Source organism: Xenopus laevis, chromosome 7L (assembly GCF_017654675.1).
Source record: "Xenopus laevis strain J_2021 chromosome 7L, Xenopus_laevis_v10.1, whole genome shotgun sequence".
NCBI classification, from domain to species: Eukaryota; Metazoa; Chordata; class Amphibia; order Anura; family Pipidae; genus Xenopus; species Xenopus laevis.
The window spans coordinates 10386585-10409606 of NC_054383.1; the positions used below are offsets into that span (position 1 = coordinate 10386585).

The 23022-nt window shown below is 44.0% G+C and overlaps 1 protein-coding gene across 2 annotated transcripts in view; it reads left to right on the forward strand.

The window, feature by feature from the left end:
• The first annotated feature begins 4831 nt into the window (after nucleotides 1–4831).
• Nucleotides 4832–23022, forward strand: part of bicc1.L (BicC family RNA binding protein 1 L homeolog) — a 170991-nt gene continuing 152800 nt past the window's right edge. The window contains exon 1 of one of the 2 annotated variants that reach the window (XM_041568553.1): nucleotides 4832–5245. In XM_041568553.1, the coding sequence (XP_041424487.1) occupies nucleotides 5005–5245 (241 nt within the window). In that variant the 5' untranslated portion in view covers nucleotides 4832–5004. 2 annotated transcript variants of the gene reach the window in all.

Consider the following 23022-nt stretch of genomic DNA (forward strand, 5'->3'; position numbering starts at 1 on the left):
GGGAGAGATGGTGCCTATAGTAACAGTGGGATAATAGTCTCTGGGAAGGGAGTGTGACTGTGGGATAGCAGGTATAGTAGGGAGAGATGGTGCCTATAGTAACAGTGGATAATAGTCTCTGGGAAGGGAGTGTGGCTGTGGGATAGCAGGTATAGTAGGGAGAGATGGTGCCTATAGTAACAGTGGGATAATAGTCTCTGGGAAGGGAGTGTGACTGTGGGATAGCAGGTATAGTAGGGAGAGATGTGCCTATAGTAACAGTGGGATAATAGTCTCTGGAAGGGAGTGTGACTGTGGGATAGCAGGTATAGTAGGGAGAGATGGTGCCTATAGTAACAGTGGATAATAGTCTCTGGGAAGGGAGTGTGACTGTGGGATAGCAGGTATAGTAGGGAGAGATGGTGTCTATAGTAACAGTGGATAATAATCTCTGGGAAGGGACTGTGACTGTGGGATAGCAGGTATAGTAGGGAGAGATGGTGCCTATAGTAACAGTGGATAATAGTCTCTGGGAAGGGAGTGTGACTGTGGGATAGCAGGTATAGTAGGGAGAGATGGTGCCTATAGTAACAGTGGGATAATAGTCTCTGGGAAGGGAGTGTGACTGTGGGATAGCAGGTATAGTAGGGAGAGATGGTGCCTATAGTAACAGTGGATAATAGTCTCTGGGAAGGGAGTGTGGCTGTGGGATAGCAGGTATAGTAGGGAGAGATGGTGCCTATAGTAACAGTGGGATAATAGTCTCTGGGAAGGGAGTGTGACTGTGGGATAGCAGGTATAGTAGGGAGAGATGTGCCTATAGTAACAGTGGGATAATAGTCTCTGGGAAGGGAGTGTGACTGTGGGATAGCAGGTATAGTAGGGAGAGATGGTGCCTATAGTAACAGTGGATAATAGTCTCTGGGAAGGGAGTGTGACTGTGGGATAGCAGGTATAGTAGGGAGAGATGGTGTCTATAGTAACAGTGGATAATAATCTCTGGGAAGGGACTGTGACTGTGGGATAGCAGGTATAGTAGGGAGAGATGGTGCCTATAGTAACAGTGGATAATAGTCTCTGGGAAGGGAGTGTGACTGTGGGATAGCAGGTATAGTAGGGAGAGATGGTGCCTATAGTAACAGTGGGATAATAGTCTCTGGGAAGGGAGTGTGACTGTGGGATAGCAGGTATAGTAGGGAGAGATGGTGCCTATAGTAACAGTGGATAATAGTCTCTGGGAAGGGAGTGTGGCTGTGGGATAGCAGGTATAGTAGGGAGAGATGGTGCCTATAGTAACAGTGGGATAATAGTCTCTGGGAAGGGAGTGTGACTGTGGGATAGCAGGTATAGTAGGGAGAGATGTGCCTATAGTAACAGTGGGATAATAGTCTCTGGGAAGGGAGTGTGACTGTGGGATAGCAGGTATAGTAGGGAGAGATGGTGCCTATAGTAACAGTGGATAATAGTCTCTGGGAAGGGAGTGTGACTGTGGGATAGCAGGTATAGTAGGGAGAGATGGTGTCTATAGTAACAGTGGATAATAATCTCTGGGAAGGGACTGTGACTGTGGGATAGCAGGTATAGTAGGGAGAGATGGTGCCTATAGTAACAGTGGATAATAGTCTCTGGGAAGGGAGTGTGACTGTGGGATAGCAGGTATAGTAGGGAGAGATGGTGTCTATAGTAACAGTGGATAATAGTCTCTGGGAAGGGAGTGTGGCTTTGGGATAGCAGGTATAGTAGGGAGAGATGGTGCCTATAGTAACAGTGGATAATAGTCTCTGGGAAGGGAGTGTGACTGTGGGATAGCAGGTATAGTAGGGAGAGATGGTGCCTATAGTAACAGTGGATAATAGTCTCTGGGAAGGGAGTGTGACTGTGGGATAGCAGGTATAGTAGGGAGAGATGATGCCTATAGTAACAGTGGATAATAGTCTCTGGGAAGGGAGTGTGACTGTGGGATAGCAGGTATAGTAGGGAGAGATGGTGCCTATAGTAACAGTGGATAATAGTCTCTGGGAAGGGAGTGTGACTGTGGGATAGCAGGTATAGTAGGGAGAGATGGTGCCTATAGTAACAGTGGATAATAGTTTCTGGGAAGGGAGTGTGACTGTGGGATAGCAGGTATAGTAGGGAGAGATGGTGCCTATAGTAACAGTGGATAATAGTCTCTGGGAAGGGAGTAGGGAGAGGTGGTGCCTAAACAGATAAGACAGAACACAGATGTATTTTAGGACCCCCTAATATAAATAATTAGTTACAGGTCTCCCAAGGTACTTACAGAGTGAGTTATAAAATCTGCAGAGAAGGAATAACTCATATAATTTGCTTTATGTTCTGGTGGGGGAATGAGTTCTATTACCCAGAATGCATCCCACAGGGCACAAGGCCTTAAAGCTACAGTACAGTGTAAGGTGCAGGTGATGCTGAAGGAGGAAATTGGGAGTTGTTATTATTACTAATGATGGGGGATCTTTTAGCTTAACAGTGACATATTGGTGCTGAAAGTGTCACTATAAAGAGTGCATGCGGTGTGAGCAAACGCTACTGTTATTATTCACCTGCTATGGCTGAGACTTCTTCACCTGCTGTAACAGCTTTTACAGATATCTGTGATGTGGAGGAGGAGAGGTGGGCCCAGTTCAGAACTAAGGGTGGACAGAAGAGGCTTGTTCTTACCTCTTATTTTGGCCAGGGCCGTATTTATATTAAAGATGGGCACAGACGTAGTGATCTGCTCGTTTGGTGATATTGGGCAGATCCGATCGGATTATAATGAATCTGATCTGGGCGGTCGGATCATGGGACCACATACACGCACAGATGCGGCCGCGATCGGACTGGATTTTTTAACCTGCCCAATCGAGATGTGGCAACTTTCGGGCAGATATCGATCGGGGAAGCCCGTCGGATGGCCCCACACACGGGCCAATAAGCTGCTGACTCGGTCTGCTTTTACCGGCCCGTGTATGGGGGGGCCTTAAGGCATCCGAGGGCCTGTGACTAGGGCGGCAGGTTTTGGGAGGTGGCCCCTGGGTGCCTATGAATCTATTTTTCGAAATGAAAAAAAAAAATAAAATCGCCCACCCTCTTCCACAGATTTCCGGGGGCCGGGCTGGTTTGCGGAAGTGACATCACACGCATGGCGTAGGGGGCATATTTAGGTCCAATGCTCAGGGTCCAGGGCAGCATTGGACCTAAATACAGTCTTGATTTTGGGCCTTCAACCCCCATTGCTCAGAGACTGGTCAGGTTCCCATATGGCTATGGCCCAGCACTGGGCGGTACCTCCAGGTGTATCTGTAAGACGTGCCGGGAGTTTGCTGCAGTCTCTTACCTCCCGGCATGTCTCTTCTAGACTGTCGGTGCCGCAGGCGCGCACTTCCGGTGACTCTCGCTGTGGCCGAGTGTCATGATGTCACAGAGGGGCGCCAGATTTGAATTTTGGCGCCAAATCATCCTTAAAAGGCCAGTCCACCATATTGAGAATGCCCAAGCTGGGTTCAGTTTTATCACACACCAATACTTTCTGGTTTCACCCACTTTAAAGCAAAGCCATTTTCCTACTTCCTTTTTGGTATTTCCTTCTAATACACAGTTTACTGCCCAGTGTGTATAGATTTATTATGTGACCTGCAGGGACCCCAAAACTAAAATTGTGCCTATGACTTTTCTTGGCTGACAATTCAGCTTCTGCACAGCTGCTTACCTGTGTATTGTGTCATAACAACCCCATCCTATTCTGTATTACCCAAGATTATTTCATTTATATCTTCTCTCACTATTCCTTAAAGAACCAGTAACATCAAATTTAAAAAAAAAAAAATTTGTTAGTATACAATGAAAAAAACCCACCAAGACAAATTAAACTTTGAAATCGCTAAGTGCCGGATCGTCTTTTCTGAAGAGAAGTTTCGGTAAGTAATTTCTTAATAAAGACTTAATTTGTCTTTGTGGTTTTTTTTTCGTTGTATACTAACGAATTTTTTAAAAAAAATTTTTAAATGTTTTCTTCTCTCCTTTTTTTCTATAACCCTCTGTGATGCCTCCACCTTCTCTATCTCTTCTCTATTTCTCTCCCAGCAATCTTTTCTCTCTTTTTATCTTCTATATACTTAACTAGGGATGCACCGAATCCACTATTTTGGATTCAGCCAAACCCCCGAATCCTTTGCGAAAGATTCGGCCGAATACCGAACTGAATCAGAATCCTAATTTTCATAAGCAAATTAGGGTTCGGAAGGAGAAAATATTTTTTACTTCCTTGTTTTCTGACACGTGATTTCCCTCCCCGCCCCTAATTTGCATATGCAAATTAGGATTTGGATTCGCTTCGGCCGGGCAGAAGGATTCAACTGAATCCGAATCCTGCTGAAAAAGGTCGAACCCCAAACTGAATCCTGGATTCAGCGCACCCTTATATTTAACTATATTTTATTTGCACGCAGAAGTGGAGAGGAGCAAAAGAAAGTTCCGGGATTCAAAACTTTTGCACACCCACTGATGGGATGTCATTTCACAGAAATAAAGAAGTGAAGGGTTGGCCTCCCTGTGTTTCCCTCCCCAATCTCAGCACTGAGCTGGGAATATAAATAAAGGGCAGATAAAGACACTAAATTCCATTTGTGTAGGACAGTGAATAAGTTTAATAAATGGGAACAGGGAAGTTGCTGAGAATATTTTAAGAAAAAGTCGTTTTTCGGTAAAGTTGATGATTTAGGGAATGACTTTCTGTACAACCAATAGGGATCCAGTAAGACACAGGAATAATGATGATTGACACCCCAAGAAGTTCTGCAGCTGCGCCCGGCTCTCTCTCTCCTCCCACCAATCAGTAGCGCGGCGCTGACTCAGGCGCACAACTAGAGCTCCGCCTCCAGCAGCGTGACGTCAGGCGCTATTGCCAGAGTGGAGCAGCCAGAGAGGAGCTCAGTCAGTCGGATCAGAGTTGTGAGCGAGGGCGGCGCTGGGTTTCGCTGAGTGACTCGGCGGCTGAGACTTGAGCTTCTCTCCAGACTCCGGTGAATGAGAGTTTGCGCCCCGGGCGCTGAGTTGGGCGCAGTTAGCGGCGGCAGTAGCACAATGGCAGCTCAGTGCGGCGGATACATGAACCAGTCCGACCCGGGATCCAACAGCGAGCGCAGCGCTGACTCCCCACTCCCGGGCTCAGAGGATGATTCTCCCGGCTCCGCCGCCCCCCACGATCCTGAGTGGAGAGAAGAAAGGTTCCGCGTGGATCGGAAGAAGCTCGAGACAATGTTACAGGGTGAGTCTATTCCCCCCGCCGCTTCTACTGATCAGTTCCCCGACTTCTCCTCCCGACACTCGGTCTCACCAACTCCCTCATTCCTCTGTCTCTGCCCGACCCTCAACTCACATAACGGGACCTCTCCCTCCATCTCCCTCCGCTCCATCCACTTATCACTTATCCCGTGTCCCAATCAGCCAAGTCCCCCAATACTGCTCCATCCCGAGCCCCCAACTAATGGGCTCCGCGTCTTCCCCGACTCACAGCGACTTTATCGCACGTTCTCTCTCTGCGATCCACTTAGTCTGACTGTCCAGCCTTCCTCCCTGTGTAACATCAATATATGATATATATATATGTAACAGCCAAACTAAACACACACAACACCTGATTACTTGTAACAACTTTCCAACACACTGTCCTGTGTCACATAACTGCCTCCCTAGTTAGTCTGAGCACCTCCATAGTGTAGCCCCCCAAGTGCCCAGCCAGCGTAGCTCCCCCCAAGTGCCCAGCCAGCGTAGCTCCCCCCAAGTGCCCAGCCAGCGTAGCTCCCCCCAAGTGCCCAGCCAGCGTAGCCCCCAAGTGCCCAGCCAGCGTAGCCCCCCAAGTGCCCAGCCAGCGTAGCCCCCAAGTGCCCAGCCAGCGTAGCCCCCCAAGTGCCCAGCCAGCGTAGCCCCCAAGTGCCCAGCCAGCGTAGCCCCCCAAGTGCCCAGCCAGCGTAGCCCCCCAAGTGCCCAGCCAGCGTAGCCCCCCAAGTGCCCAGCCAGCGTAGCCCCCAAGTGCCCAGCCAGCGTAGCCCCCAAGTGCCCAGCCAGCGTAGCCCCCCAAGTGCCCAGCCAGCGTAGCCCCCCAAGTGCCCAGCCAGCGTAGCCCCCAAGTGCCCAGCCAGCGTAGCCCCCCAAGTGCCCAGCCAGCGTAGCCCCCAAGTGCCCAGCCAGCGTAGCCCCGCAAGTGCCCAGCCAGCGTAGCCCCCCCAAGTGCCCAGCGAGGTGCCATAGCAAGTTATATGGTCAAACAGCTTCACTGATGGAACTAAAATAACAAATTCATTATTGCAGCCCCTTCACCCCACTAAACTTTGGAAATATTTTTTGATTTACAGAAAACGACCCCCTAGCCCCCGGCATGTACAACGTCTGGGGAAATTTGTGTGGCACCCAAGTACCCTAGTGTCTTATCTGGTATAGCACCCTACTCAGTGGCACCCACTGCCTGGTCTGTAGCACCTTATTATCCACTTGCTCCTTTCTACTATGGCCCCTCTCCCTGGGTTGTGTCCTACACATTCCTTACACCTTGTTTACTACACAGCTGGCTCAGTATTGGTGCACTACACCTGCAAGTATATCCCATTCACATCTCACCCAGCACATTCTCATTACTTGATGCCGTTTAGCTTGGCACTGTACCAGGCAAGGTATCAACCAGCAGCCCCCCAGTGTAGCACCCACCATTCTATCCGCTTCTATCCGCACACCCTGGCACATCAGAATGTTTCCTTATTTAGTGCAATAATAATCCTCCAAATATATATCACACTGGCATCTCACCCCACCCAGCCAAGTGTTAGTCCTAACATTGTACCTTATTTGATACTGTTTTCATTCAATTGTAGCACCTACCTGCCACTGTACCCATCTTATAATAGCACCCTATTCATTATAGAATAGCACCCTATCTGCCACTGTATTCATCCTAATGTTGCCTGATACATCTCAAGCTTCAGCACAGACTCTTACCTGTGACAGTATCCCTCTCAGATTAGCACCTTACCTGTGTCAGTATTCATTATAGAATTGCACCTCACCTGTGTCAGTTTTATTGTAGAATTGCACCTTACCTGTGACATTGGTTTATTCTAGAATTGCACCTTACCTGTGACATTGGTTTATTCTAGAATTGCACCTTACCTGTGACATTGGTTTATTCTAGAATTGCACCTTACCTGTGACATTGGTTTATTCTAGAATTGCACCTTACCTGTGTCATTGGTTTATTCTAGAATTGCACCTTACCTGTGACATTGGTTTATTCTAGAATTGCACCTTACCTGTGACATTGGTTTATTCTAGAATTGCACCTTACCTGTGACATTGGTTTATTATAGAATTGCACCTTACCTGTGTCCGTATTAATTATAGAATTGCACCTTACCTGGCACAGTATCCAGCTTTATAGTTGCACCTTATCTGACACAATCCTAGCCCTGCAGTGGCACCCTACCTAACACTGCACCCTGGATAGGAAGGCACCCAACTAAACTTATTGCCCTACACAAGGCACACTATCTACACTATCTACATACATGGAACTCCCAGTTTAGCCTGTATTCTCAGGAGCTGCATTGCCTCCCTCACACTTTGTGGGCTCCTAATGTTGGACTGAGACTCTGCTGCTTTATTGGGGGACTGTGTAACTAGATATAAGTTGTGTTTTTGGGGGGGGTCTTGGGGTTTGTCTTCCACCTTCTCTCATGTTTGGCAAAAAGAAGTCTGTGGCAGAGATGCCAAGGCAACGTCATCAACTTGTGTTAACAGATGTCCTACCGGAAGTCTCTCAGGGGATGCTGGGATATGTAGTCTCTGTGGGGTTGCTGGGATATGTAGTCTCTGTGGGGTTGCTGGGATATGTAGTCTCTGTGGGGTTGCTGGGATATGTAGTCTCTGTGGGGTTGCTGGGATATGTAGTCTCTGTGGGGTTGCTGGGAAATGTAGTCTCTGTGGGGTTGCTGGGATATGTAGTCTCTATGGGGATGCTGGGAGATGAAGTCTCTCAGGGGATGCTGGGAGATGTAGTTAAATAACAGGTTGCACTTTACCTCTGCAAAACATGATGTAATTAACATGGGTGCCCAGAGATGTCATCCATACTGACCAATCAGGAAATTGTTCCATTGACTTATTATATAGAATATTATATAGAATAATGCCCCGTCACTTCCCATGGGAATCGCACAGATGCACCAGAAGTTTTCATATAATCACAACGTTTGCTCCCAATGTGCCATTCACATTATTAAAACTGTTTTGTAGCCAGTTTGCAGTTGGTCTTAGATTCCCTCTATAACATTCCTCAGCTCCTGCCTCTGGAAACTCTTATCTGGTTGCTAGGGCCCTGCCAGCCCTAGTAACCAGGTGGTGCATGCAACAATAGACTGGTTTTTGGCTAGGAGAAAGCTTTCAAAAATAAATACATTTTTTTAGTTTTTTAATTATATGCCGCCTTCTTCTGGCTCTTTCCAGCTTTCAAATGGGGGTCACTGACCCCATCTAAAAAACAAATGCTCTGTAAGGCTACAAATGTATTGTTATTGTTACTTTTTAGTACTCATCTTTCTATTCAGTCCTTTCCTATTCATATTCCAGTCTCTTATTCAAAACAATGCATGGTGGCTAGGGTAATTTAGACTCTAGCAACCAGACGGCTGAAATTGCAAACTGGAGAGCTGCTGAATAAAAAGCTAAATAACTCAAAAACCAATAAAAAATGAAAACCAATTGTAAATTGTCTCAGAATATCCCTCTCTACATCATACTAAAAGTTCATTTAAAGGTGAACATCCTCTTATTTATTAGTCCATAGTAATTTGTAGTTTACCAGTACTGTCGCTGAATAGACAGATCATCATTTGACCTTCCAGCTGTTGCGGTACTGCAACTCCCAGCATCAAAAGGGGGAAGTTTAAACTGTCTCTGTGGGTGGTGCTGTCAGCCTGGGTGCTCGGCAATGAACCAGACTCTTGTGAGCAGAAGAGCATGGAGTTGTGTTTACAAGGAAGTTGACTTTTCCCGTAGGATTCCAGAGATTAGGAGCAGAGAAAGACCATTCCTCTAGAGCAGGGGGCGCTTGTCCCAGTGTAAACAACACCCTGAACGTTAATTGACATTATTTTATCCATAATATTAGGTGAACGAACCAAGATTTTCTGCCTTTTAGGTTGGGGGTGGGGGGTTTAGTTATTTAAAGGTTTGGATTTTATTTTTAACCCTGCACGGGGCTGATTCATTATAAAGCTTTTTAAACAATAACATTCCGGACTGGGCCCCGCTCTTATGCGCAGTAAGGAAAAGCAGATGTTACACTGTAACCAAAAAAAAAAAAAATCACAACTGTATTTCCATGCGAACCCGTATGTATCAACCTTGTGTCGTTAACCCTTTAAGTGCAAGAATACTTCTGAAGCAGCCGTTCTGCAGCGAGGGGAATTTCAGTTAGGGATGCACTGGGTCCAGGATTCGGTTCAGGGATTCGGCCAGGATTCAGGAATCCTTCTGTCAGGTCAAACCGAATCCTAATTTGCATATGCAAATTAGGGAAATAACTTTTTGTCACAAAACAAGGAAGTAATGTTTTCCCCTTACCACTAGGGATGGGTGATTTTTTTTGCCGCAAAAATGTCGCCCATAGACTTGTATGGGGTTGTGCGTCAAAAAAAAAAAAGACACACGTCAAAAAAATTTCGCCACACGACAATTTTTTTGACACCCATAGACTTTAATAGGCGTCGGCGACAGCAAATTTTTGGAGAAATGAAACGGGTCAAATTCGGCAATCCCTACTTACCACCCCTAATTTGCATATGCAAATTAGGATTTGGTTTAGTATTCAGTCGAATCTTTCATGAAGGATTCTGGGGTTTGGCCGAATCCAAAATAGTGGATTCGGTGCATCCCTAATTTCAGTTCTCTCTGGAGTCATAGGTGGACAAAGGGTAATTCCCAAAGGGTTGTCCTGCTGTGTCTCTGGGAAGGGATTGAGGTATAGAAGGCCAGAATGGGGGGCTGAGACATAATGAATTGTGGCCTGGAGCTCCCTACCATTGTTGCCACCTGGCCTGTAAAAATGATGGCTGATCCCAATGTTATGAATAGGGAAAAAAGATAAATATATAGGAAGGCCGGCATTTTTTTTCTAGAAAAGGTGACAACCCTACTCCCTAGTGAGTTTAGAGCAGATTAGGGGTTGTTCACCTTTGAGTTAACTATTCGTGGGATGTGTTCTCGTCTTTCTCAACGGAAAAGCAGGTGTTGGAAGAATCTGGGAGCGCAAGTAAGAAATTAAAGGGGAAGTTAAATTGACAATGTATTTTGAGTGTGATGTGCACAGGCAAGCTCATTGGTTGCTTGCTTCTCCCCCAGCCCAGAGTGGGAATCACAGGGTTTTCATTGTTTACTCCTGATTTGGGTGTCCTTGTTTTATTGTCCGGAGCCACAACCGCTGGGGGGGGAGACTTGTAAAATGAATGTTTAGTTGTGATTCATCCCTGCTGCCTCCAGTGTGTGATTTGAGGGAAGGGAAAGGGATGAATAATGTTGCTGAGAGTCTGGAGAGGAAGTTATCCCAAACTGAATGGCTTCCTGTATTGCAGCCCCTCTCCACCCCCCCCCCCGGCCTCTTGTTTGGGGGCTGCCTGCCTGTCACCGCACTTAATGCTATTTAGTGGAAAGTGCCCTGAATGCTGCTCAAGGAAACATGACAGTCAGAACTCCAACACCACTGCCCAGCTCTGAATTTTTACTATTATAGGGAATGGGGCTATTTCAGGGGAATATGGTTAAAGGGTTGTTCACTTTTAAATGAATTTTTAGTATTATTTGTGGTTTTTGTGCTATTTAGCTTTTTATTCAACTGATTTCCAGTTTACAAAAGTAGCAGTCTGGTTACTAGGGTTCAACAAATTACCTTGGCAACCATGCACTGATTTGAATAAGAGACTGGGATATGAATAGAAGAGGCCTGAATGGAAAGATGAGTAATAAAAAAGTAGCAATAACCATGAATTTGTAGCCTTACAGAGCATTTGTTTTTTAGGCAGGGTCAGTGACCCCCATTTGAAAAAGCTGGGCAAGAGTCAGAAGAAGGCAAGTAATTCTAAACTTAAAAAGAAAAAATAAGGCCAATTGAAAAGTTAAAGTCAACTTAAAGGTGAACCACACTTTTACATTTTGCCATTTGTTTCCCTTATTTAGAAATGAGTCTTGTCAGGGAAATCATGGGGGCGCTATTATACTATTTATACTATACTGTCGGCCAACCGTTTGTTCTCTCGCTGCTCTCATGTTTTACCTGTATGTAAATATTTAAAAATCACACAGCGCCATCTTGCCCTGAATTCCTGCGCTATTGATATGGATTTTGGATGGACAGGAGGAAAAAAAAAGGCATTTGGAAGCACTTTATTCCTAAATGGAATTGGCTGAAAAATCCTGTTTTTATAAAGAAAATCACATCACTGTCTGGTTGATAATGTCCCACGTCTGTGTCCTCAGTATCACTTTAAGAAACACATTTTGCACTAATTGAATATATTAAACTAACACCTTCCCTTGCACCTGAACTTCCCCATGTCGGCCCACTCTATACCTCTTCAGCAATGTTTATTTCCGTGCCCCAAAATCAGCCCTTTTCTCTGCCCCCTGAGTCACTGCTACAGGGGCCATGACTGGAGAGGTGTTGGAGCCCAACCGAAGTAGAAAAGGAAGGGGGGTGGGTGTCTGGGGGAGTTTTAAGACAGGAGCCCTCTTAAACTGATACTGACGAATTACTGTAAATTCTGACACTTGTCATTATCACTTTATTTACGTTGGTATCGCTTTAAATGTATTCGCTAAGGAGGCCCAGCCTGAAGGCCAATTAGGGGGAGATTTGGGGCGAGTGTTTATTTGTGCCCTGGGTACCCCTGGAACTATAGCAGGGTGACTGTTACACCAATGTTTCTATATATCTGTAACCTTGTTATGAGCTAAGGGGGCCCAGTCTGAAGGTCAGTTAGGGGGAGATTTGGGGTGAGTGCTTATTTGTGCCCTGGGTACCCCTGGAACTATAGCAGGGTGACTGTTACCCCCAATTTTTTTATATATATCTGTTTCTCCAATGTTTCTATATATATATCTGTAACCTTGTTATGAGCTAAGGGGGCCCAGTCTGAAGGTCAGTTAGGGGGAGATTTGGGGTGAGTGCTTATTTGTGCCCTTGGTACCCCTGGAACTATAGCAGGGTGACTGTTACCCCAATGTTTCTATATATCTGTAACCTTGTTATGAGCGAAGGGGGCCCAGTCTGAAGGCCAGTTAGGGGGAGATTTGGGGTGAGTGTTTATTTGTGCCCTGGGTACCCCTGAAACTATAGCAGGGTGACTGTTACCCCCAATTTTTTATATATATCTGTTACCCCAATGTTTCTATATATCTGTAACCTTGTTATGAGCGAAGGGGGCCTAGTCTGAAGGCCATTTAGGGGCAGATTTGGGGTGAGTGTTTATTTGTGCCCTGGGTACCCCTAGAACTAAAGCAGGGTGACTGTTACACCAATGTTTCTATATATCTGTAACCTACTGTAATTCTATATTTTAAAGTAAATTCCACATACAGTGACCTATTTGACAAGACATAAAGCACAGAAAGGGAATTCTGATTCTCTTATTTCTTTCTTTCTGACTTCCTCGAATAAACTTCATTTTCTTTGTGTTTCTTTCCCTCTGACTAATAAACTTCTTTTTCTCTGTATCTCTCCTTATGCATCCCAGTCTTTAGGAGAGCGCAAGGCCGAAGGTAAGACGTGTTGGCTATAGACATTCATTTGAGCTCTGGCTGCTTGTGTCTTGGCTCTTATTGGCCAAACAGTGGCATCCAGGCTGCTCTGACAATAAAGGAATTAATGGCACATTCTGCATTCTTTGTGGGAGGAAGGAAGCACACAGCAGTTGTCAAGGTGTTGGGCCTGTGAGCAGAACTATGTGCACACAGTTCCATTTGTAGCCACTGAGATGCTTTGTGTGAGCCCATGAATTCTACTACAGCTGACAGACATGGGCAACGTTAAATAGGAGCTGGCACACCAGTGCTTTTATTTGCTGTAACCTTCAGAATTGTATGGAAACATGGGATACATGTGGGTTTGCTCTTGCCTTTGCTTTATATCTGTATGGCAAGGAACAGTATCTTCTAGAGTGGTGTCCCACCTCCACCCTACTGTTAAACAACAATCACAGGCCAAGAACAGCAGGAGGGCTGCATGTTAGTCCTTCCTAAAAGGAAGTCACAACAGATACACTTTTAGGTAAACCCTCTTTAGAGGTATCGTCTTAGTAAATATAAGTCTCCAAGCTTTGGTTTGTTGCATGGGAAGCCAAGCGAATGTTCATAGCATATGATATTGTGATCTTTTAAAAGGAATGCTGTTGCTAAGATTATGTTTGATTGCAATTGTAGGTAAATTGTAGGGCAAATTAACTTGTAAACTTGTTGTACAAGCTTACATTTTTGGCAATGATATCCCTAGTAGACCCTTGTATGATGAGGCAATTAAGACGTTGGGCCAGAATGCCATTAACTGGTTTGTCTGCTCATGGCTGCATTTGCCAGGAGCCAATCAGAGGAAGCCTGGGTATTCTAATTCCTTAATCTGGTGAAACGCTCTACTGCATCAGGCGGTTTGTCCAAAGGTCGCCTATAATCTGTCTCGGAGAAGCCTACTGAGATGATTATGAATCTGACAAAGTAGAGTATGCAGAATGCTACTAGTTTTCATGGTTGGAATAACTGGGATTTGTAGGAGGCCAGGAAGGGAAACCGTCCATGTCTGATCTTCCGTTTTGTTGGGTAAAGGAGGGAACCCTTATTCAAGGGTGAAATAGACAGCCAGTGTCAGATTGGGCCTACCAGGGCCCACCAGATAAATGTTAATTGAGGGCCCACTCTTACAATTATTAGATGTAGACTGTGTTGAAAGAAATAGTTAGTCCTATGGTGGAAATAAGAAAAGGGCTGATGGGAATGGTCCTTGGCTGTTGCTGTTAGGGCTGGAGAATTCTGTAAGGCCAGTATGACCCTGTTTACAGCTAAATTTAAACCATCAGTTACATTAAAACCAAACTGGGGAGGTTTATTGATGGCCATGGAGATACGGTTGGGTTCCACGGCACCCTAGGGCTGAAAAGAAGAAAACGTGGCAAACACAATGACAGAAACCTTTCTCGACTGCAACACTGTATTTACTGTAACGAAACGCTCCGCTAACCATTTGGACGCCGCGTAGGAAATGTTTCCCTTCATTCTGCTTAAAGATAGTAATTAAGATCTGGCATTCGCAGGCAAGTTATGCGAGACGGTTACATTTAGACGCGGGTGGGTGTTACAGCTTTTCCTTTCTCTCTAAACTGATCCTGTCCTCTATAAATAAGGCCTTGCAATGATCTGTGTGAATCCCTGTGACCTTAGTGACGCTGGAGGTTCCTTTTCAGCCCTCAGCAATATAATGGCTTTCCCTTGTCAATTACACAAAGGTCTTTTCATTGGTTTTCTATGGACCCTCTCCTGATGATAAAGGAGACCCTTTTCTTTGTATTAGGGGGGCGCTGAGCATTGTATTGTCCCTGTGAAGGAATCTAAGGCCATAAACAGCTGTTCGGGTTGCAACTGGCAGCTCCGTCATTCCGACACCCATTTACAGGTCATGAAATGTTTACAGTGTCCTTTTTACTGGGAACCCGGTGACCAGCGCTTATTATGGGAGGGAGGTGTATAACATATCCCTGTGCCCGTGGATTTGGAAAGGGGGACTCCGTTGCCACTGAGAGTTGAGTCGAAACTGAGAACACAGTGTGTTTGTGGTGTTGGGGTTTGTTCATTAAACGTTTCTGAAACTGGAAACATTAACTTTTCATTGCTAAACAGCAAACAGCATTCTTTGCCTGGGCCAAGAGTTCGGAGACATGGAAGCGAATAACGTGCCAAGACAATGTTTATATGTTCTTATATCTGGCTTATTTACATTGTTCTTACCACTAGCGTATTTTTTTTTTTCCTCTTGGGTCTATTTTGCCTTTAAAAAATCAAAAAAAACAAAACAAAAACAGATTGTCTGGAACATGGAGCTGAGTCACAGTGACCGGGAAAGTCCCGCATTAGTTAGTGTGTGTGTGTGTAGAAAAACCGTAGCTGAATTTGTGCAATTTAAATACAACTGCAAGCTCCTTTCTCAAAATAATGGGAAGTTTCCAACAGGTCTTGTAACCCATAGCAACCATATAATTATTGTTGTTTAGGGCCTGACTAGGAAATGCTCCCTAATAATTGGTTGCTATGGGATACTAGAGCAGTAGGGAACTTTAAGATTTTATTACATTATCCCCTAGGTCAGGGGTGTCCAAACTTTTGGCTTCCCTGGGCCACATTGGAAGAAGAAAAATGTTCTGGGGCCACGCTTGAAATACACACAAACACTAACTTTTGATTTATTTGTAAAAGAAAAGAGGCGATCATCAACCTAATGGGTTTTTTGACATTGTGTTTGAGAAACGAATGTATCAATATCTGGTTGAATGGAATTAGTTGCAATTCTCAGTGAATTCGCAAGGTGCTCAACAGATAATTTGGTTCTAATTTTACTCTTAGGCTATTATTTATCAAAGTCCGAATTTATCTCAGTATTTTCTGTTACAAACTCCGATCAAACCCACTCGGGTTTTTTCCGCTTAAAAATGATTACGGTACATTTCCCCGAACATTTGCTTTGCGGGAAAAAATATGATTTTCATGATTTTTTCCGGATATTTTATCAGATTTTCACAAATTTTTGATTTTTTCATCCGATTGGCACGAATTTTATGGATTTTTCACCCGAAAACTTTGGGATATTGCACGAAACCCAGCGCACTTTAAAAAATCATTGGGACTTCTCCTATTGACTTATATGCAACCTCGACAGGTCTGAGATGCCGGATTTTCAGATTCTGATTTTTCCATCATCTGGGTTTAATAAATTCCGGAAAGTCCGATTTTATTAAAAAAAAAAAAAATCACATTTTTGATGATTTTTGCATTTGGAGTTTAGTAAATAACCCCCTTAGTGTGTTCATTCTTGAAAAAGTTGCTCACAAATGTAGGCGCTGCATATATCCCTAGCATAGCGGGCAATGCCGCTGAAGAATGCTTACCTGCCTTTGTAAGTAACCGAACACTCACTTGTTAACTGCTTTTCCTGCTCTAGGAAGCCATACGTTGCACTCCCCATGTAAAGTTTATAGCACAGATGCACACAAATAGCAACCGTGTACATACGCTCTCTGTGCGTCACATTGCAACATAACGTTTCCTGGACTGGCGGAAGTTCAAGCTGGGCCACATTCATATCCATCCTGGGCCGCATGCAGCCCTCGGGCCGCAGGTTGGACACCCCTGCCCTAGATGTAGAGCAGATGGGACATGGCAGATCATTTCCCTGTGTTTTCACAGAACGCTAAAGTCCACATACATGGTGTTTATTAAGGAGCTACCATACCCTTTGCTCCGCTTCTGGCATCCCACTGGAACTGATTCCGACTCTTTTGGACAGGTCACAGGCCTGTAAATATAACCCCAGTATAGTTGCTGGGTCATCTTAAGGCTGAAGGAGCAGATTGTTGATGAGCAATGACCATTCATGGTACTCATGGACACTAGAAGCACAAGCCGAATATATGTTCAGATGTTTTCTGCCCAAGATCTGCTTGTTTTGTGAGTTGTTGGGCCAGATTGGGATTGGTCCATGATAGAAATCACAAATAGGAAGGGTGCCACAAATAACTGATGTGAATACACTTCCCAAAGTATAGTAGTGGTCCTGGTGCACAGCCCCAGACTTTGCTTGGGAGGTGGAATAAACCGATAGCAATACCGTTGTTGGGGGAGGGTGGGTTTGTATGTACTCTGAAAGAAACCACCGGCCTCAAAAATATAGTAAAAAATATCCATTTGTTTACATTTAAAACGTGAACATTTCCCACAGGCCCTACACATTTTGTTCCCTTAAGGCACTTGGTCCTGGGCTAAGTGCTTTAAGGGCACAAAACGCGGGGGGCCCTGTGGGAAATGTTCACTTTTTAAATGTAAACAAATGGATATTTTTTACTATATTTTTTTGAGGCCTGTGGTTTCTTTCAGAGTACCTACAACACCCCCAACAATGGTATTGCTTGGTCCTTGATGCAGTAATTGGATAATATTTGGAGCAGAATTTGGAGTAGAATTCAAGGCCTGATGCTGTCCATGCTTGATGGATATTTTGTTGAGACCTGCCTTATTAATAGCTGACTGAGCTCCCAACCAGGTATCTGTTGATAAAACCCTCATTTTGCCCACAATAAGCTGCCGTCTTGGTCAGCACTGGTTGAGTGGGTAGCCATTGCATCTCCATCTTTAGGTTTCCATGTGCTGACCCCAAAAAGAGTTGCATTAATCAGTGGAAAGCTGCACCCTCGATACTCTTGTTTGACGGCCTGAGAGATTTCCTCCGTTGGGTAAACTATAGAAGGGAAGGGCTCCTGTCAGACTTGAATGTAGCTTTAGGCAAAAGGTTTTTCACATTATCCTCCTAAAGAACTTTCACTGGGTTAATGGCAGATGCTAATGAAGTGAAACACCTACTGCCAACGATATAATGACCTTCAGCCAGTGGTTTGAGTGTTATGTTAATGCACAGTGTGCAGTCTCTACTCTTCCCCCTCCTCTATTTACTGCCCAGGATTAACAGTTTTGTTATTGAAGCCCAAATTCCTTTTTTTTTTTTTTTTTTTTTAAATATCTTCCCCCCCCCTTTTTTTTTCTTATTTCTTGGTGCAAGGACCATTTTCCTTGTTTCTAAATAAAACCCCTTGTTTAGTGCCTTGTTCTTTAGAGAACCGAGCCCAGCAATGCGTTCCCTGGCGTTTATCCCCATTGCTTGTTTTAATGAAAAGAATCTTAGAAATGCCTATTTTTATAGTTTGTTAGGTCTGCGCAGCTGTGTTTGAGCTGGGCTATTGGTACAGTGTGCAAGCTGTTGTATAAGCCGCCCCATGATTTCTGCTGCTGGATTCTTGGCTCTTGGTAACTCGGCACCCTCAGGTTTGCCGCAGGAATGTCTTATCTGCTGTCCTCCAGTCTTGGATCACCCCAACTCCCAGTAGCTCTTCAGGAGGGGATACTAACAATTTTAGTGCTGGCTAAGCCCCATAGCCCTCCTTTTGCTTTTATAACTTTCTAACAAGGATGGGATATTGGTATGTCCACTGTAAGTGGAGCTTCTTAGCTTCATAAGCCGGTTATATATGGGCTGACTGTTTATTGGTTTGTGTGCAGAAATTTTCTGAAAGATTCAAAAATACCATTGGACAATTGGTGCCCATGGTCAGGTCCAGACTGGGAATCAAAGTACACAGAGGTCCCAGCAGCCCCCCACTAGCCCAATAAATAGTGACCGTCTACGGGAACTTATAGCAGCCCCTCTGGCATTTGCCAGAATCCACAGATTGCCAGTCCAGGCGTGCCCATGGTACTACAGTACAATCCAATCGTTGGCCTAGAGATTTGACTTTTAAAGTGGCCATAGACTTAACAATTACGATCTTTCTTGAAAAAGATGTTTCTAAGAAAGACCGTTTGTTTCAATACACAGGTGTAGAGCTGAATGGTCAGATATACAGATAGAAACAATAGAATTCTACCTGTATCTGACGATTCAGCACTAACAATGGCAGATGTTTAGGTCCCTTCAAAGGCACGCGATCAAAATTTTCTGTCCAGCCCGATCGAGAAGCCGACCAATATCAGAGTCTTCTGTCGATATTGGTCAGCTTTTTTCCCACCATTCACGCACTGAATATCGTATGAAAATTCATTTTGTACAATATTATCTGTGCATCTATGGCCACCTTAAAGGAGAAGGAAAGGCTTCGTACACTTGGGGGTGACAAATGTTAGGCACTCCAAGTGATTGTATTGACTTACCTGAAACCCCGGGCCGGTGCTCCTATCAGCAGAAAACTCCACCGGCCCGGGGTTATACCAGTGAGCACGACGGATCGTTCCTCTTCCGTCTTCTTCTTTCCTTCGCGCGGCTTCACATGCAGTAGAACGAAAAGCCGAACTTTAACTAAAAAGTCAGAATTTCATTCTACTGCGCATGCATCTGTCCCGGGAAATTTGAAGAAAGAGGAAGACGGAAGATGATCGCTCCGTAGTGCTCACTGGTTTAACCCAGGGCTGGTGCAGTTTTCTGCTGATAGAAGCACCGGCCCGGGGTTTCGGGCAGTGGCGTAACTAGATATTACTGGGCCCCACAGCAAATTATTTTTCAGGCCCCCAAAATGTTTAGAGGTTGACTTGTTTCTCCAATATTTATTGAAATTGTATATGAATTAGGGCCTCATGGGGCCCCTATACCTCCAGGGCCCCCCTGCGGCCGCAGGGTCTGCTTCCTCTATAGTTACGCCCCTGTTTTCGGGTAAGTCAATACAATCACTTGGGGGTGCCTAACATTTTGACACCCCCAAGTGTACGAAGCCTTTCCTTCTCCTTTAAGTGTGTGGTTGGCCAAATTGAGGAAATATTCATTCCTACGACCAGCTTTAGGGTGTCTGAATACTATAAAACTATTGGCTGCTGCTGAATTACAGTTCCCAGCATGCCTAGCCAACCATCAGCTGTTTGCTGTCTGGGGTACAAACTATATAAAGGTATGGGACCTGTTATTCAGAATGCTCGGGACCTGGAGTATTCCGGATAACAATCTTTCCTTCGTTTTGGTTTTCCATACCTAAGTCTACTAAAAAGTAATTTAAACATCATTTAATCAACCAATACAATTGCTTTGCTTCCAATTTTTAAAATGAATTATTTTGATTAAAATTTAATCTGTGGGAGATGGCCCTTCCCTAATTCAGAGCTTTCTGGATGAGTTTCCAGATAATGGATCCCATACCTGTATAGATCAAAGCTATACAACCAACCCAACCAGTGAAAGTTAAATCACAAATCACAATCCGACTTAAGTCCAACGCTGGTCACAGACTGTAAAATGAATTTCTTCTTATCAGCCGTATCGTCGATCTCTCGTATATTTTGTGCAAATCTCCAAACCATCTGTGTAATGTTCCCTAAATCTGTATGTCCCTGCCTGGTGATTAAAGGCATCGGAATTTGCATTTAATGAGCCGACCTGCTGGGGGCAGGTTAATCTTTAACAGGTTAGTATTTTTACTTGTCCGGCACCCTACGGCACAGTCCCTGAAATCTAGAATTTGTTTCTGATGGGCTGGTCTTATTGCCGTTATCCATCAGGGTTTTGTCATTTTAGAAAAGGTCTGGTTATTTAAATGTAAATGTATTTTAATGCACTGGAAATTCTACAGGAACTGTTAATTGTCTTATACATTTGGTGCTTTTCTATTTAAATGTGTGCTATCCGATTATATATTTTTGTTTAGCATGTGAGAGGCTTTTGGTAATACAGGTATGGGATCTATTATCCAGAATGCACGGGGCCTGAGGTTTTCCGGATAAGGGATCTTTCTGTAATTTAGATCTCCATACTCTTTCTACTAGAAAATCATTTAAGTATTGAATAAACCCTTTAGGACTGTTTTACCACCAATGAGGATTAATTTTATCTTAGTTGGGATCAAGTACAAGTTACTGTTTTATTATTACAGAGAAAAAGGAAATAATTTTCTAAAATTTTTAATTATTTGATTAAAATGATGTGTATGGGTGATGGCCTTCCTGTTATCTAGACGTTTCCGGATAACAGATTCCATACCTATACTCATAGCGCAAAGCTGATCCAGGGACTGGTCCAACTGCCATTGCTGACATCCGAGACCCCCATTTATCAACTTTACTATAGATCAGTGGTTCCCAGATTGTTGAGGGGCCCAGTCTGAAGGCCAATAAGGCTGAAATTTGAGGGAGAATCCCTTTTTGCAATTAAAGAGTCTCTGGGAAACCCATCTTGATGGTTAAAGTAGAAGGAAAGCTACAGAGGCATTTTATTGCAAATAGATTAGCCGCAATAGTGCAAGCTAGAACAACATTTTTATTTTTCAGAATGTTTTTCCATACCTGAGCTCTAGACACTGTCTGTTTCGGATAGAAGCTGCCATATTAGCTTTCTGTGACATCACTTCCTGCCGGAGTCTCTCCCTGCTCACTCATAGCTCTGGGCTCAGATTACAGCAGAGAGGGGGGGGGAAGAGGAGCAAACTGAGCATGCTCAGAGCAGCATTACTTTGAGGGATTACTGGTGTATTTATATAGACCTTTATGATAAAGCTCACTTAGTTTTTAGCCTTTCCTTCTCCTTATAATGAGATTTGTGGTCGACATATTTTCTGCCCTAGATCTTCTTTTAACAATCGATACAAGTCTGAAAGCCCAACATACCCAAGGGACTACTCTCTGTTTTGCGTTCTATCTGTGCCCATTCTGCAATGTTACATGCGTCAGTAGGTACAGGCTAGTGGGATTTTATACATCTGTTTGGAAGACTCCTCTTTGAGTGCCTGCTCTACATCGATACTGTAGGTAGAGTCCACATACTCTTGCTTGCATTTTTTACACTGGATGGGGTAAAAGTTAAATGCCACCTTGTTGCCCCAGTGATGTCCTTTTCTGTTCCCTTTTTCCCTTGGAGAAAGGAGATGGTCTTCATATGGTCCATTGTGTTGCCTTTTTGTGTTCTCCCATCCCATAATCAGAGTTTATTTGGACAATATCCCTACCCTTTTTTCCTCTGTTCTGTACCTTTTTGAGAAAATGTTAGGGGAAAGATCATCAATCATGTTACCTGCTGTTGGTTCAGTTGAGATGCCTTGGGGATACTGGAAATGGCTCCAGAATGTATTTGTATAATGTCAGAAAGCCATGTTGAAATCGGATTGCAGTGAACAATCTCCTTTAAGTGATGAGTGTCTGTTGGTTTCCATCATCCTACCCTCTGTTAAACTGGAAATATTTTTTGAGCTTATGAATTTTTACTTATCAAGCCCTCTTTGGGTGTTGTTTCCCCAGGCTGTAAACCCAACATCAACCTCAAGATCGGAAACGGCATTTGCCCTGGGTGCAAGAGCCTTTCCGTTTAAAATTTTAACAAAAGCAACCACAGTGGTGTTTTTACCCATACCCCATTGTTAAAAGTAGACAGTAAAGGGTGTAAATGGAAGTAATAAAAAGTTCAAAGTTTGATACTGGTCTTGTAACCCATAGCCACCTACCAGCAGAGGTAGCATTTAAGGTTCAACAGTTTGAGACAGCAAATCAGATTGGTTGCCATTGGTTACTAGACAAAAGTTGCACCTTCATTTGCATTGCTATTCTTGTGTATTATGGGCCTTAGTTTTTGTTAAATTTGACTTAATTGCCAACCAATTTGCTTGTGTAAAGGAGCAAATTGATCAGTTTTTTTTGTTGGGGTTTAGGCTTGAACATTGAGGGGGTTGGCTGGGGAAACTCAAAACCCACGGTCATGAATGTGCTCTGCTTGCACCTTAGTATGGGCTAATGGATTGCGTATGGATTTCGATAGACTTTTTGAACCTCTGTTCAACGTCTATTTGAACAGAAGAGAACATGTTTAATTGCAACGCACAGAATGATAATTCTACCTTAGATAATTCAATATGGAAGCTGAAGTGAGTTTAAACCATGCTGCAGTCTATAACATTCATGTTGACCCCCGGTAGCCTGTGGAAATAAAGCTTTGCCTAACAAAGGCCGATTCCTGATTCACTATAATTTTACTTGACTTCACTTAATGTAAAGTTTTGTTGAATATGGAGAACTTGACTGCAATGGACTTTGGAAAGCATCATCAAGCCTCTCTCTTGTAACAAGCAGATTGCATCTGATTTTAATCTCCTCCAGGCCTCAGACAGATTGATATTACTCGGGGAGAGTCTAGACTTTTGAGGAGATGTTCAACTCTAAATAAATAAATTGATTTTTTTTCCATTTTTAAAATACATTGGGCATAATAACCATGATAAAAATAAGACTGAA